Below are 18,012 nucleotides of genomic sequence, written 5' to 3'. Positions count from 1 at the left end.
AAGGGTTGTCTGGAAGCCGTTTTTGGCTGGTTCCAGTGCAACGGCCTGAAGTGCAACTCGGACAAGTCCGAGGTGCTCTTTTTTGGTTGTTTATCAGACCCTAGATGGATGGAATGGTGGCCTCCGGCCATGTTCCCACCTTCCTCGGTGTCCACTTCGGCAAAAGATCTGGGAGTGTCAATTGACTACGGTCTTACCCTGAAGCCCCTGATCCTCGGCTTAGTCGGCAAGTGCTTCGGCGTCCTCAAAATGCTGAGAAAGTTCCTTCCATTGCTATCCCTTGGCCACAGGATAATCACGGTACAGGCGTTAATTGGCTCACGCCTGGACTATGCGAATTCGCTATTTTTGGGACTGCCGGAGTATCTTCTCTCGCGTCTTCAGATAGTCCAAAATGCCGCGGCGCGTGCCATCTTTGGCCTTCACCGGAGATCCAGTGCCAGTGAACTTTTGTCTACTCTTCACTGGCTCCCGATCCGGAAGCGCATTGTTTTTAAAGCACTTACGTTGGCTTTCAAAGCCCTTCACGGATCTGGCGCGAGTTATATTAGGAAGCGTTGTCTTTCTATCAGCCATCCCGGGTGCTTAGATCAGCCTCGCAGGCCCGAATTGGAGGCTGGTCTTTTAGACTCCGTGTCCCTCAGCTGTGGAACTCTCTGCCGGCCACCCTGAGAAAGTCGAGCACTTTGCTGGCTTTCAGGAAGGAATTGAAGAGCTGGCTTTTCGTCCAATAGAGTTAGTCACACTGCGCCCACCCTGTTCGGCTTCTGGTTAAAGCGCCGGGACACTCCTTGGAGTAGCTGAGCGCTATATAAATCAAGTTATAACATAACATAACATACTGTAAAGCATTCCAGTTTAAAGCAATGAGAATTGTAATGCAGGACCACCTAAAGTACCCTTTGTATTTACAAGCTATGACTAAGTCAGAGGGGGATGGGTTTATGTATAAACTCAGGTACCTGCAATTCTTTAAGAAAGTAAAACTAAAGATTCTTCACGCAGCCTGTAGGCTATGGTTTTAAATTAGGAGGGCAGTTCGAATCCGGTATTACAGCAGACATGCCCCAATATGGGCTTCTCAAGGAACCCCTGAATGCTTGAAGGTCAAACTCTCAGCCCTGTTAGCAGAAGCAGGGATAACGAGATGGAATCAGTTATTTACTGGACAGACCTTAGTGGATTGGGAACAGTTGTCACCATTGTCGAATGGGAGCATCTCCAGATTCAATTACTACCAGCTGTCTAACTGGTCAAAATCGCTGTCGAAGGACAAAAAAAGGGGTTGGTGATCTGGAGGGAAAATTACTAAAAGGCCCATCACAGAAAAAAAGAGGTATTGGAGTGGTACTGGCTGTTTGTGTTTGCCGGAGAAGAGGAGTTTATCCTTCCCACGGAGATCTGAAGGAAGGATCTACCGTTGGGGGACATACAAAATCTTAGGCAAGTATCGCTGTCTATGATGTGGTATGTTGTTAGTGCTGCCTCTCTCAGGAAAAAACATCTGTTTACGATACATAGGGCATATTGGTCACTGAAAAAGCTGACAAGGATGAACAAGCAGGTGGTTAAGAGCTGCCCTAAGTGTGGGGAGGAAGATGCTGATGACCTACACATGTTTTTCCGCTGCCCTAGCCACCAGGTGTTTTGGCATGATGTAAGTGCGGTTCTCACATCAGTATTGGGTGCAAACCTGGAGGGAAGCATACGTTTAATTATCTTTGGGGTTAAGAATGAGGAGGAGGAGTCAAGGGTCAGGCTGAATAGGAAGCGGAGGAACCTGTTGTTCATGTTGATATTGCTAGCCAGACGCGAGATCTGCATTAAGAGGATAACTCTGCAGCCCCCTTCGAGTGGTTGGACTCCTTACAAAAGGTGTGAATGTTGGATGAGAGCAGGAAGGGAATTAAGAAGCTTGATTTTGGGGATACTTGGGATCAGAATTTTTCAGTTTAGTGTATCTTCAAGGGTGTATTATGTTAATTAAATAAGTAAACGCTGATTCTAATGTGCAATGATTAAGCAATTTTGCAATAACTCCTGGGTATATGGCTCAGGACTGGCAACCACGGTCCTCTCCTGTTTGGACTTCAAGGAACAGGAAGATTGAAGATTCGTGCTTTGCCACTTTACCAGTCAGAGGTAAGTGCAAAACCCTCTTGCTTACTTCCTGGTAGAGTATTGCACAAATGCGGATATTAAAAAAGGAGTAAAGGGCCCATGTTTGTATACAGCATACATTGAGTTAATGTGCATCTATGAAATATAAATAGTGTAGTCCTGGAGACAAAACTGATTTGGTTTGGTAAAGTAAACATGATACACAGTTTAACTACTACGAAAAGGTTAAGTGCAAACAGTGCTTAATTTAAACAAGGTACAACTGAGCATAACTAGTGAGAGTTACAGAGGTACGATGCAAATAGGTTGCGGCTTAAATCAAAGGCCTGTAGCCAAAATCTGTGAGCAAAACTGAAGTTCATGTTTTCAATACATTATTGAACTTTGGATTTCTGTGCACATGCTGATATTGAAGAGATGTCATGTAGTGATATCACCATTTTTTAAGCTGGAGATTTATAAAGGTGCAGACTTTTATATCTAGAATTTCAATGAAAATTCTGAGACATTACGCATTGTCAAAGAAAATATATTATAATAGTGAGTCACTTAAAATGATTCAAGTCACAGATTAATTGTGAGCGACATAATGCTGCACAACATTCTGCTCATTTCAGGGATATGTGTAAGGTATGTTTACAAACATGCTTTATAAGTGACTAAAGAATAGATGTGGAGCCATTGACAAAAAATTCTATGTAAAATTAAGTATTTAGCAAGTACAGTTCATTAAGGTAAAAAATGACCAAACACTTTTTTGAAAAGTATTTAAGATTTAATCAATTGATGTTTGTATTGTTGTCCACTGGGACATTAGGTTTCTTACGCAATCAAAATACCATTAAAAAGAGCATAATCTCTACTAAATGTGGGTGCTTTTACAGATATGCTTTATGCCGTGCCTGTTACATAAGGCTACAACCTCTAGCACTACAGAGGTGGTAGAAAATTGGGTCTAGGTGTAGCTCCCTGACACCTTCCAGTATAAAATGCGTTTAACAAACTACCACATATGTGGATGATGTAATCAGTGATGTCATCAAAGATATAATTTGAGATGCCATCAGTGATGTAATCAATTATATCATTTAACATGCCATGAGTTATACCATATGCGAGGTCACAAACAATGCATAGTAGGAGCGCTAGTTATAAATAGCTCACTGAATTACAACTCGCGCATTTCAGTGATTTGTTTGAAATACCTAAGTATAACATTAGTTGAACCTTGGTTCTTTCAATAAATATACATGTATATATATGTTTACATATATATTCTGCAACACTTAATAAGACAAACACTCACCCAAATAGAATAGTGGCAATTCCAGATGCAAACATTCCAGATAAAAACATTACCTTTGCTCCAATTTGCACAAGCTGAAAAAAAGCACAGTACACATTAAAACTCACAGGTCCAGCACCAACATGGAATCAGGAGAAAAGAAGTGGCACACAGAGGTAGGGAGTTACAACCCATTCATTTATATTGAGGTTGTTTTTTATCAAATCTGCTTTCTTTACTAGTGCTACTAATTGCCAACCCACTGAACTGCACCTTTGAAACTTTCGCCCATTGCATTGCAGATTAGAAGCATTAGCTAACGTCACTGCCCTGCACTTCACAGAGACTCTAACAAACAACATGGCACCTGTGAGAGACCACCTCACTCAACTGCATCATAGGGGAAATAATCTATGACATGCAGTGAAATCTAACAGCACAAACTCATTGCGCTGCATTACATTTTTAGGGATGCAAACCCAGTGCACTGCACTGTGGCCTAGGTACCCTGACTCACCTCAATGCATTACAGCATAGGGACAATCAGCCAATTTGAGTGAGTACTGCCAACATTTAGGCTCTATCACATTTATAGCGTTTTGAGTATGATGCAGCCATGTTTAGATCTGGTTAAAGAGCTTTAGCTTTACAGCATGTGCTCTATGCAAAGCACATGATAATGGCAAAAAGGGAGAGATGTTGATAGTGCCTAGAAAGGAGAGCTGTTACTGGTCAGCGTCATCATTCCTGATTTACGAATGCCTTAGCTGATATGCATAGATTTAATGATGCATCATTACAATATGCCTTCTCACATTTCATCTGTATTGTAGTCACTGTTCAGTCTTGCCAAAAGTGTTACGGGCTCTGTCACTTTGCACATTGTGAGAGATTTCATACACTAAGTGCTTTTTGGTAATTTTGTCATGTATAGGACTTGGGTGTCTTCTCCCTGCTAATGTCTGTAGAGAAAATATGTGAATCACAACAGGGCTCCTTTTGATGGTTCTTGGGCAATAAGAGTGCAGCATCTGTATTGACTGGAGAGTGCACCATGGACTCTGTGAAACTTCACCTAATAAAATAGGAAAACACATCTGCTGCTTGTGCCAGGGCTGGGGCTTAAATACTTTAAGGCAGCAAATACTGCCTATATGTCTTATGGTACTATTTCAGCCTCCTATCTGTCCAACCACTGCCACCTTTTTTGAAATTCTAATGGGATTGCAATGTGTGTCTCAGTTTGAATGAATGTGTGCATTTGTGGGGGCATCATACAATGGTATTAGGAGTATGTAAAGTATTACTCCTGTAGTACTACTTCACATTCTTTTAAATGGCTTTGTGAATTGACCACAAAATATCTAGAACTGGAATATTCAGAGAATATTCATATACAGTTAATACAAATCCCTTTACCCCAAACAAAAACAAGGAGAACATCCCCTTGTAGATTCCTTGCTGTGTGTTTCTCCCTGGCTGATCCTCCATTGTAGCCTCCTTATTTGTTTTTCTTGCCAAGAGAGGTTCGCAGTCCCAACTGGTGCCATCCTATTGTAAGTATCCCCACACATTCTATGTGCCACTGCTTGACTGTTTTGACCCCTGTTGTGCATACCACTTGCAGACCCATCACCCGTCAAGCTGTCTTGCATAACATTTTCTTTTGTATGCCCACCAGTGGTCTTAGAGTCGTCTTCCACTGTGATCTCTTTGTTTTCCTCTGTAACAGTGCTTCCACGCATGTCCACACCAGATAGTTTCCTTTTTTCTACTCATGATGCCAACCCCTTGAGGGCTTTCTCCCCTACAGCCTTTTTCTTACCCCTATATGGAGGTTTTACCACCCTGAGTTGTTCTTTTCAATTTGCGGGCTTCCCCCTCACCGTAAGCACCAGATCATTTGTCCCCCTTATGGTGATTCGCACCCCATTGATGGCTCAACCATCCTCTGGTGTACCTGCCTGTTGCTCCTATTAAGGAGAGACACCCCCGCTCATTGGCTTCTCCCTACACTATCCTCCTAGGCACCCAAAAAATGTGGGTTTTGCCACCCCCTGTGGTGACTGCCCCTTGCAAAATGCTCCCATCCATAGCAAATGTGTTCACGCTGTGAGATTTTCCCAGCCCCTAGCGGTACAAGCTTCTTGCAAGGTCCCTGCCCTAGTCCCACATTGCATCTTGAATTTCTTCTGACTCTGCTCCTCAAGCACCCAGCCTGCGCCTATGCCCAGATTGGTTAAATGTGACCATGTCAATATGTCAAGTAAAATGGACGAGTCACGAAACAATATCATGCAGGCTGCCCATTGCCTTTTTTTCCTTTACCTTAGGGATTTCAAGGTAAGGATAGACTCCCTTTGGTGACTTCCCTGTTAGGGCCTGTTCGAGTATGGATAGCCATAGAGCATAACCATTGGTCCTGCTATTTTTCTTGTGACCCTGTCACAAATAACTCTTGTAATTAAGACCTCTGACAGTACACTTCTTCTGTACTTTACTCATCTGAAGAGACCACCAAAATATATCACTTGATTAATAAAGGTGTACCAGATTAATTTAATTCTTCACTATATCATTGCAAAATTACTATGTTGTAACTAAGAAATGTATCAGCCCTAAACCTAAACTCCTCTGCTCTCTCTTAAATCTTAGATGGGGTACCCTGCTTAACCCTTTTCTTCAACTTATCACAAGTGAGCTGTGCATAAAGGTTATTGCATCAAGCAACGATTATCTGAGCCTGATTAAATCTCCATTGCTCCAAATTTAGTCCGACATCCTCACAGTGACCGAGCTAATTAGGGACTATTCTATTGAGTAGTTTTATCAGAGGGCTTCTGGGGCCACAATCTTTTTTTGGCTTGCCTCATAAATGAGGCCTTGCGTCAGTTTTGCGCTTCCGATGAGTCATTTTTTGTGACGCATCGGCAGCGTAAAACATGCCTCCTGTTGCGCACTATTTAAAAAGTGACGCATCTAAGCAGATAATTCACTTTGTAAACCCATGCCCTACATTATACCTGCGTCAGGTATAATGTATGCAGGGGGGGCATTCCCCCACAAAAAGCCTCGTAGAAGTGACGCAGTGAAATCTATTAGATTTCACTATGTCACTTCTAGGATGCCGTTGCGTCAAAATCTTGCGCCTGCCTCACAGCAGGCGTAAGACTAACGCAGGTTCTTTCACATGGGGCAATGAAAGGACGCATTGCTGGAGTTTCGTCACTTTTGTGACACACTCCAGCATTGCGTCACTTTTGTGCTTACAGATATGTCAGAAATACTGATGTATCTGTAACTCCTTGCGACATGATGCGTCATATTTAATGTAGGATGCATCAGGTATGTGGCAAGGAGTGCGCTTTGAGAAGTGACACATCGCTGCTTTCACGCAGCGATGCGTCATTTCTCATAAATGAGGCCCTTAGTACTTTTCTAAGTTCTTTTCAAATCACTCCCTGCTTGTCCCCACATGTACTTTTCTGTCAGTAGTTTTGAATTCCTGCACCTAGAACCTAACTAACTATTAGTATTCATACTAATAGGGCCTGATTACGATGCCGGTCGGATCGACAGTCTGACTGCCGCGGCTGGGCTCCGACAGCTGAGGCTGAAAAAGCTCCCCCCACCATATTACAATGCAACCGCTGCTACCGCGGGGGTCTCATCCATGGTGGTGCACACGCCCCCGAATATGTTGCTGCAAGTGGGTGTAAAATCACAGGAATCAAGTGCTACAGACATGCATACATGACATATGTGGGGATATGTGGGGATATGCCTTGTGCACTAGGTGCCCTATTGCTGGAGTGTGGTGGTGACCTGTACTCAGTCCAGTCGATGGGGACACATGCCACCTATGGACTTACCTGCATTCTGGCATCCATTCAGGGTTCAGCTTCCATGTGTAGTGGGGCCTGTAGAAAGGGATCCATGCCGGGGACTGTCAGGGAGAACCTGATTTGGGTGCGTATGCACCCCAAATTCATTTTTTCCGATGACTCGAGGCAGGCTGTCAGAGCACCACGGTCAAGTTGTCATAAACACACATCGTAATGCAGACAGTGGTAGGAGATCCCTGTACTGCCCTATGGGTGTTGTTTTTCTCTGACTGCTATCTTGGCGGTCGGAGAAAGGCTGTCGGAGTTGGCGGTCTTTCAGCGGTTAGTAGGAATACAGGAGGCATGCATCGTAATCCGGTGGTCAGACCAACCGTTTCCGACAAGACCGCAGCGGTTGGACCAACTCTGACAGGACCATTGAAGCTGGTCCGACTGCCATTCTAACCAGGCCCTATATTTCCCTATTGCAAGGAACTACAAGTTATCATTTTGTTCCTTGAAATCTACATTTGTGTTGACCCTACACAAGCCCACTTTTCAGTATGCAAACATATTCTCTTCATAAGCGCAATGAACCAAACTTGCACAGCACTTCATCACCAAAACGATCCACAAAACATGTTGCCAACCCATGTTCAACAACCACATTGCCAAGGAATTTCACTAACCCCATTCTAAGAGTTCTGCCAATCCCAATTCTCATCCACCTCAAAACCATCACTCAGCTACAGCTAAACAATTCAGTCAAGACCAGAAGAAGAGCAATGTCCACTCTGGACCATGCTGTCCGGACTTCAAGAATATTCTCATCTGTACCTCCATTTCAGAATTTTCTGCTCCCTATTCATCATCTCCCTGCAAACAGACACATTAATAGATCTATTTAAAGCTACCAGAATGAAACCCTGCTTTTGCCCAAACTAGACGGCAATCTAGAAATCTGTATCCAGCATACCTTACTCAGTAAAACAATAGACTATCCATCTAGAAACAAATACACTATCAAATCGAGCACAAGGTGGCTGCTGCTTGATCAGCAGATAAATTAGTGCTTATGCCGGGATATGTTGACCTAAAAGCCATAACCTCCAGTAAAGCAACTAAAGCACTTCTCCTCCCCATCCTAGAATTCCTCACTGAGCACCCCTGAACCCTAGTCTCAAGGCTTAAAGCCCACACATAAATGGGTTACTATGGTCCTTACTAATTAATCACAAGTACCAATTCTGCCAAATTCTTCACAACCCTTCTCAGAACTATTCAATATCTAGATGATGCCAGGCACCCACAGGACCCAGGTGAAATCACAGGAATATATCTCATCGGTTCCGCCAAGCCACCAGGGCCGCCCAGATTTTGTCAAAGCTAGAATTATCACATGCAATATCGGCTTCACTGATATATACAATATAACTTAACAAATCTGCAAAGGTAGGAGAGATCTCCGACTTCCAAAGTTTACATATTTCTCGTCTAGCTATAATCATTACATAAAATATAAATTTAATCCTCATCTCATTAAGCTGAGATCCAAACTCTAACCCCCAAAAAATGGTCATTGGAGTGATTTTAAACCGTATATTGCACACTTCTATTATAAATTCTTCTATTTTGGACCAAAAAAGAGATAATTTAGGGAACTCAAGAAACATATGTATATCGTCTGCCTTGGAAAACTTACAGCGCAAACAACTGTATTCAGTATTCGTAAACTTGGACAGCTTCTTGGGTGAAAAATACGCTCTATATAATGTGAATAAGTGGTTTCGCTTTAAAGGGGCGGATTTAACAACCATATGCCACATTTTAAAATAATCTCCACAAAGACCTTGTAATTCGCCATGTTGTAGAACTATTGCTTCTCCCCATAATTTATTAAGTTCAGGTTCCGTGACTTGGTCTTTCTCATTTATTGCCTCGTACCAAAAGGAAACTTCTTTTTTCCAGCTCCATTTTCTCTTTACTAGATCAAATTTAGGGTTAGTTGTAAGATTCCAAGTTATAGTACTACACCAGCTGGCTAATTGCTAATATTTGAATCTAGTAAGGGTTCCATTTGTTAATCTGGATAATGAATCCCACTCCATTAGTCTTGAGTCTACGATAAGATCTTGCCACTGTCCAATGCCCGCTGTTCTAAGAGGAATCGATAGTTGGTCCATAAGGCATTCGGGTGTTCCCGGCGAATCCCATATGGGGGCAAGGGGAGTGTAGTAAGAAATGTCTAATTTTTTCCTGACAAACACCCAATTTCTCAAAGCTGTTCCCAAGACCTTTAATCTGACCTTCTTGTAGAATTTCGGGTCTCCGAACTTAAATTAGAAAGATTCTTTACCTTGAGGAATGTTGTGCAACAAAGCTTGGAATAACTGACCCAAACAAGATGTGTCCGCTTTGTCGGCCATTGACCTAAAGTTTTTAAAATGAAAAGCTTCACAATAGTGGAGAATGTCTGGCAAAGCAAGTCCGCCTGTCTTAATCTTTCTTCTAAGTTTTTTCATAGACATTCTAGGCGATTTGGAGTTCCAGATAAAGGACCCTATCCGTCCCTGTATTTTGGCAATATCCTTAGAGCTAAATGAAAGAGGTATTGAATTGAAAAGGAAGGTGATCTTTGGTAAGATGATCATCTTCAACAAATTCACTCTACCAAAGATGTTTAACGCCAGTCCCGACCAACGGTGTAAAAGTGTATTGGTATCCTTAAGTACCCTCTCCAAATTAACTTTGGGTATTTCTGTAATGTTTTGTACAAGCTGGATGCCAAGATATCTCATAAGGGTCTTTACACCAGGAAACCTAACCTCCTGATTCAATTGCATGACCTCAGTTTTTTCTTTGTTAACTTTATACCCGAGACTTCTCCAAATGCTTCTGCTTGATGAAATAATTGAGGGATTGATGTTTCGGGATTAGATGTGAACATTAAGAGATCATCAGCATATAGGGCAAATTTTAAATTTAGCTCATTCAGGCGAAAGGGTTCAATTAGATCATCTGATCGTAATTTAATAACAAAGGGCTCTAAGTATAAATTAAATAATAGGGGGGATAGGGGACAACCCTGTCTAGTACCGCGTGTAATTTTAACCCAATTAAACAGTAAATTACACTGCTACTAAATCCTCCATCCAAATATTTATTTATATATATCCACTCATTCTTCAATGTAAATTGCTATATATATAATGCATATTTAAATAACGAAGCAAACCACATTCACTGGATGATGTCATCAGTGATGTCATCAGTGATGTCATTTGAGATGTCATCAGTGATGTCACTGACCATGTCATGAATGATCTAATATGTGACATCATCAGCAGTGGATTGCGGGTGCGCGAAATATAGTTAGTACAACTAACTATATAGGAGCAATTTCATTGGTTTGTATGTGTAAAATGTCCAGCTAACTATAACACCACTAACACTTATAGTTTTTTGAGTGAATTTCAAAGTTTTTAAAAAAAAAACTAATTCCTAACTATATAACTCCTGAAACCTATGGTTTTTTCAGTGAATTTCAAAGTTTTTTTAAAATGCTAATTCCTAACTATATAAGGCCTGAAACCTATGGTTTTTTCAGTGAATTTCAAAGGTTTTTTAAATGCTGATTCCTAAATATATAAGGACTGAAACCTATGTTTTTTTCAGTGAATTTCAAAGGTTTTTTAAATGCTAATTCCTAACTATATAAGGCCTGAAACCTATGGTTTTTTCAGTGTTTTTAAAAAAAAATTGATTGGTTAACTGGCTTATTAAGTGTATCTTAGTGAATACATATATTGGCGAGTAATGTTCAAATATTTAAATATATGCATGAGTGATGTAATATGTGACGTCATCAGCAGTGCATTGCAGACGTGCAAGATATAGTGAGTCCAACTAACTATAACGTGGGAATTTCAATGGTTTTATGCGAGTAAAATTTCCAGCTAACTATAACTGGTGTGAAACCTATGGTTTTTTCAGTGAATTTCAAAGGTTTTTTAAATGCTAATTCCTAACTATAACTGGTGTGTAACCTATGGTTTTTTCAGTGAATATATATATATATATATATATATATATATAAAATTTCTATGGCAAAATGAAACCCCTCATTTTGTTCCTTTTCAAATTAAATGTATTAAGTGTTACCACTTTATTCCAATCAAGATGACTTCAGGTGTGCCATACTTTTGTCATATATTATTTACAACAAGGGGTGGTGATGGACAGAGTCTCTGAATTAAGCAGAATACTCTCACCCAGTCAAGAGATCAGGGCTAGATCCAACACCGTTTTTTAGCTCATTGCACCATCCCAGTTTCAGAACCTGGCTGTATGCAAATTAGTCTGTCCCTGGCCCAGTGCATCATGGGAACAGGGCAGACCAGACTACAAAAGCCAATTCTTACACTGGGAAGGAAACAAGCTTCCGGGGACCGGTTTCTGGCATTACAGCCGTCTTCGGCCCGGCTTGCTTGAATCCTGATGGTGCAATGAGCAAGGGACTCACATCTGAGTATACCCTTCCATGCTTAGGGTGGACAAAATTATTTACAACAAGGGGTGGTGATGGACAGAGTCTCTGAATTAAGCAGAATACTCTCACCCAGTCAAGGGATCAGGGCTAGATCCAACACCGTTCTTTATCTCATTGCACCATTCCATGTTCAGAACCTGGCTGTATGCAAATTAGTCTGTCCCTGGCCCAGTGCATCATGGGAACAGGGCAGAACAGACTACAAAAGCCAATTCTTACACTGGGAAGGAAACAAGCTTCCGGGGACCGGTTTCTGGCATTTCAGCCGTCTTCGGCCCGGCTTGCTTGAATCCTGATGGTGCAATGAGCAAGGGACTCACATCTGAGTATACCCTTCCACGCTTAGGGTGGACAAAATTATTTACAACAAGGGGTGGTGATGAACAGAGTCTCTGAATGAAGCAGAATACTCTCACCCAGTCAAGAGATCAGGGCTAGATCCAACACCGTTTTTTAGCTCATTGCACCATCCCAGTTTCAGAACCTGGCTGTATGCAAATTAGTCTGTCCCTGGCCCAGTGCATCATGGGAACAGGGCAGACCAGACTACAAAAGCCAATTCTTACACTGGGAAGGAAACAAGCTTCCGGGGACCGGTTTCTGGCATTTCAGCCGTCTTCGGCCCGGCTTGCTTGAATCCTGATGGTGCAATGAGCAAGGGACTCACATCTGAGTATACCCTTCCACGCTTAGGGTGGACAAAATTATTTACAACAAGGGGTGGTGATGGACAGAGTCTCTGAATTAAGCAGAATACTCTCACCCAGTCAAGAGATCAGGGCTAGATCCAACACCGTTTTTTAGCTCATTGCACCATCCCAGTTTCAGAACCTGGCTGTATGCAAATTAGTCTGTCCCTGGCCCAGTGCATCATGGGAACAGGGCAGACCAGACTACAAAAGCCAATTCTTACACTGGGAAGGAAACAAGCTTCCGGGGACCGGTTTCTGGCATTTCAGCCGTCTTCGGCCCGGCTTGCTTGAATCCTGATGGTTCGGGTGCAATTTGAACATCTCTGCTTCCTGCGGACCCTGCCGGAAAATAAAGTTCCTCTCAAGGCCAGCAGAGACTGGGACACCACTGTGTGTTTGAACATTGCTGCTCACTGTACCAGCATTCACCAGCGAGGAGAGCACAAAACCCGGCATGGAGTGACGCGGAACTGTCACGGCTGGAGGTTGTGGTGGGCGGGCAACTTTGTTTGCACCAATCAGCAAACGATGACTTCATCTTTAAATATAAGCCCCCAAGTGTAACATCATCTATGGTGAAATGGGCACTGAGGAAAGCTGACAGGCTGAAACGCGTCTGCCCAGCGTTTCACCTTTTAACAGGACATTTGACCTTGGCCTGAAAGAAGCAAATAAATTTTACCTGGATTTCGGAGCATGTGTCGGTCCCATTCTTTGAGTGGGAAGTGGTGTGGAGATGTGAGACGGTTTGCAAGCACCGTCTTTACCGGCACGCCCTTTCGATCTGGAGCTACGTGCATAAACCTGCGCCGAGTGGTAGAGTGGAAGAAAGCACAGCACGTCGCCCCCCTGGAGGGTCCTGATCACTCACTGTAGTTGTGTGGCCATTCCGGGGAGAAAAGGAGCAGCTGTATGCTGCTTGAAGAGGTTCGGGTGCAATTTGAACATCTCTGCTTCCTGCGGACCCTGCCGGAAAATAAAGTTCCTCTCAAGGCCAGCAGAGACTGGGACACCACTGTGTGTTTGAACATTGCTGCTCACTGTACCAGCATTCACCAGCGAGGAGGGCACAAAACCCGGCATGGAGTGACGCGGAACTGTCACGGCTGGAGGTTGTGGTGGGCGGGCAACTTTGTTTGCACCAATCAGCAAACGATGACTTCATCTTTAAATATAAGCCCCCAAGTGTAACATCATCTATGGTGAAATGGGCACTGAGGAAAGCTGACAGGCTGAAACGCGTCTGCCCAGCGTTTCACCTTTTAACAGGACATTTGACCTTGGCCTGAAAGAAGCAAATAAATTTTACCTGAATTTCGGAGCATGTGTCGGTCCCATTCTTTGAGTGGGAAGTGGTGTGGAGATGTGAGACGGTTTGCAGGCACCGTCTTTACCGGCACGCCCTTTCGATCTGGAGCTACGTGCATAAACCTGCGCCGAGTGGTAGAGTGGAAGAAAGCACAGCACGTCGCCCCCCTGGAGGGTCCTGATCACTCACTGTAGTTGTGTGGCCATTCCGGGGAGAAAAGGAGCAGCTGTATGCTGCTTGAAGAGGTTCGGGTGCAATTTGAACATCTCTGCTTCCTGCGGACCCTGCCGGAAAATAAAGTTCCTCTCAAGGCCAGCAGAGACTGGGACACCACTGTGTGTTTGAACATTGCTGCTCACTGTACCAGCATTCACCAGCGAGGAGAGCACAAAACCCGGCATGGAGTGACGCGGAACTGTCACGGCTGGAGGTTGTGGTGGGCGGGCAACTTTGTTTGCACCAATCAGCAAACGATGACTTCATCTTTAAATATAAGCCCCCAAGTGTAACATCATCTATGGTGAAATGGGCACTGAGGAAAGCTGACAGGCTGAAACGCGTCTGCCCAGCGTTTCACCTTTTAACAGGACATTTGACCTTGGCCTGAAAGAAGCAAATAAATTTTACCTGGATTTCGGAGCATGTGTCGGTCCCATTCTTTGAGTGGGAAGTGGTGGATATATATATATATATATATATATTCCAACAGTAGCAGCTCCCAATGCAGGAAAGAACCAGTGGAGACCCTTTGATAGGCAGCAGATGATTTATTGAGCAGCAGCCTGCTCGCCGAGGCTCAGGGACAAGGAAAATATTCACCATCTGTTCCAGCCAGACGCGTTTCGAGTAATGAAACTCTTCCTCAGTGGCTTGTGGCAAGTTCAAGGATAAGCGTCTTGTGTGCACCAAACTATATTACTAATCTTCCCGCCCCAAAGTGGGTGTGGCCCTCGGGCATCTTGGGAGATGTAGTTCGTGCGTGCGCTCCACCCTGATCGATGTGTCCAAATCAATCGGTGTCCTGTCACCAAGTCTCTGCTGTGCTTTGTGGATACTGCTCGCCACTGTGCGCAAACACCTATGCTGCTTAAGGTGAGTGCTCAGTCTCCCACCGCTCTCGCGCAGTGTCAGTGACATTACAGCGGCCCCGCTCTTCTGCAGTCGGTTCTTCCTACGACCTAGGCAGGCCGTTATTAATTCCAACAGTAGCAGCTCCCAATGCAGGAAAGAACCAGTGGAGACCCTTTGATAGGCAGCAGATGATTTATTGAGCAGCAGCCTGCTCGCCGAGGCTCAGGGACAAGGAAAATATTCACCATCTGTTCCAGCCAGACGCGTTTCGAGTAATGAAACTCTTCCTCAGTGGCTTGTGGCAAGTTCAAGGATAAGCGTCTTGTGTGCACCAAACTATATTACTAATCTTCCCGCCCCAAAGTGGGTGTGGCCCTCGGGCATCTTGGGAGATGTAGTTCGTGCGTGCGCTCCACCCTGATCGATGTGTCCAAATCAATCGGTGTCCTGTCACCAAGTCTCTGCTGTGCTTTGTGGATACTGCTCACCACTGTGCGCAAACACCTATGCTGCTTAAGGTGAGTGCTCAGTCTCCCACCGCTCTCGCGCAGTGTCAGTGACATTACAGCGGCCCCGCTCTTCTGCAGTCGGTTCTTCCTACGACCTAGGCAGGCCGTTATTAATTCCAACAGTGGCGAGCAGTATCCACAAAGCACAGCAGAGACTTGGTGACAGGACACCGATTGATTTGGACACATCGATCAGGGTGGAGCGCACGCACGAACTACATCTCCCAAGATGCCCGAGGGCCACACCCACTTTGGGGCGGGAAGATTAGTAATATAGTTTGGTGCACACAAGACGCTTATCCTTGAACTTGCCACAAGCCACTGAGGAAGAGTTTCATTACTCGAAACGCGTCTGGCTGGAACAGATGGTGAATATTTTCCTTGTCCCTGAGCCTCGGCGAGCAGGCTGCTGCTCAATAAATCATCTGCTGCCTATCAAAGGGTCTTCACTGGTTCTTTCCTGCATTGGGAGCTGCTACTGTTGGAATTAATAACGGCCTGTCTAGGTCGTAGGAAGAACCGACTGCAGAAGAGCGGGGCCGCTGTAATGTCACTGACACTGCGCGAGAGCGGTGGGAGACTGAGCACTCACCTTAAGCAGCATAGGTGTTTGCGCACAGTGGCGAGCAGTATCCACAAAGCACAGCAGAGACTTGGTGACAGGACACCGATTGATTTGGACACATCGATCAGGGTGGAGCGCACGCACGAACTACATCTCCCAAGATGCCCGAGGGCCACACCCACTTTGGGGCGGGAAGATTAGTAATATAGTTTGGTGCACACAAGACGCTTATCCTTGAACTTGCCACAAGCCACTGAGGAAGAGTTTCATTACTCGAAACGCGTCTGGCTGGAACAGATGGTGAATATTTTCCTTGTCCCTGAGCCTCGGCGAGCAGGCTGCTGCTCAATAAATCATCTGCTGCCTATCAAAGGGTCTCCACTGGTTCTTTCCTGCATTGGGAGCTGCTACTGTTGGAATTAATAACGGCCTGCCTAGGTCGTAGGAAGAACCGACTGCAGAAGAGCGGGGCCGCTGTAATGTCACTGACACTGCGCGAGAGCGGTGGGAGACTGAGCACTCACCTTAAGCAGCATAGGTGTTTGCGCACAGTGGCGAGCAGTATCCACAAAGCACAGCAGAGACTTGGTGACAGGACACCGATTGATTTGGACACATCGATCAGGGTGGAGCGCACGCACGAACTACATCTCCCAAGATGCCCGAGGGCCACACCCACTTTGGGGCGGGAAGATTAGTAATATAGTTTGGTGCACACAAGACGCTTATCCTTGAACTTGCCACAAGCCACTGAGGAAGAGTTTCATTACTCGAAACGCGTCTGGCTGGAACAGATGGTGAATATTTTCCTTGTCCCTGAGCCTCGGCGAGCAGGTTGCTGCTCAATAAATCATCTGCTGCCTATCAAAGGGTCTCCACTGGTTCTTTCCTGCATTGGGAGCTGCTACTGTTGGAATTAATAACGGCCTGCCTAGGTCGTAGGAAGAACCGACTGCAGAAGAGCGGGGCCGCTGTAATGTCACTGACACTGCGCGAGAGCGGTGGGAGACTGAGCACTCACCTTAAGCAGCATAGGTGTTTGCGCACAGTGGCGAGCAGTATCCACAAAGCACAGCAGAGACTTGGTGACAGGACACCGATTGATTTGGACACATCGATCAGGGTGGAGCGCACGCACGAACTACATCTCCCAAGATGCCCGAGGGCCACACCCACTTTGGGGCGGGAAGATTAGTAATATAGTTTGGTGCACACAAGACGCTTATCCTTGAACTTGCCACAAGCCACTGAGGAAGAGTTTCATTACTCGAAACGCGTCTGGCTGGAACAGATGGTGAATATTTTCCTTGTCCCTGAGCCTCGGCGAGCAGGCTGCTGCTCAATAAATCATCTGCTGCCTATCAAAGGGTCTCCACTGGTTCTTTCCTGCATTGGGAGCTGCTACTGTTGGAAATATATATATATATATATATATATATATATATATATATATATATATATATATATATATATATATATCAAAGCTCCAAACATCCACAAACGATAAGTCTGTATAGAAAGCAGCACACGCAGGGGGTGATTCCTCAGAAGATTTTAATGGGGAACCTCACAGCATACGACGCGTTTCGCCAGAGGGCTTCGTCAAGTAATGCAAAGAGCCAAGGCGCTCAACTCATTTTTAAACAAACAGTCGTGCATCCACATGGTTGTTGAAAAGCAAAGAAGGACAACAATTGTGGCATCGAATGAATCGGCCATCTTTAGATGGTAAACTCAGGCATGTGCGCATATATAAACACATAAAGAAAACCATCGTTTCTAAATATATATACATAATTTACATGAAATCCAACATAAATATGCTCGGAATAACATGAAGCATCTCGCCCAAGAATGGGCATGAACATTCATTCCATAAGCCAAGGTCAAATGTCCTGTTAAAAGGTGAAACGCTGGGCAGACGCGTTTCAGCCTGTCAGCTTTCCTCAGTGCCCATTTCACCATAGATGATGTTACACTTGGGGGCTTATATTTAAAGATGAAGTCATCGTTTGCTGATTGGTGCAAACAAAGTTGCCCGCCCACCACAACCTCCAGCCGTGACAGTTCCGCGTCACTCCATGCCG

At 44.4% G+C, this 18,012-nt stretch overlaps 1 protein-coding gene across 1 annotated transcript in view; it reads right to left on the bottom strand.

The window, feature by feature from the left end:
* LOC144762745 (MFS-type transporter SLC18B1-like) overlaps nucleotides 1-18,012 on the bottom strand; it is a 427,196-nt gene that overhangs the window by 360,962 nt on the left and 48,222 nt on the right. Inside the window, exon 4 of the mRNA XM_078647997.1 lies at nucleotides 3,428-3,501. Within this exon, the coding sequence (XP_078504123.1) occupies nucleotides 3,428-3,501 (74 nt within the window). The remainder of the gene's footprint in view (nucleotides 1-3,427; nucleotides 3,502-18,012) is intronic.

Source organism: Lissotriton helveticus, chromosome 6, assembly GCF_964261635.1.
Source record: "Lissotriton helveticus chromosome 6, aLisHel1.1, whole genome shotgun sequence".
Taxonomy (NCBI): domain Eukaryota; kingdom Metazoa; phylum Chordata; class Amphibia; order Caudata; family Salamandridae; genus Lissotriton; species Lissotriton helveticus.
This window is presented reverse-complemented; position numbering and strand designations above follow the sequence as displayed.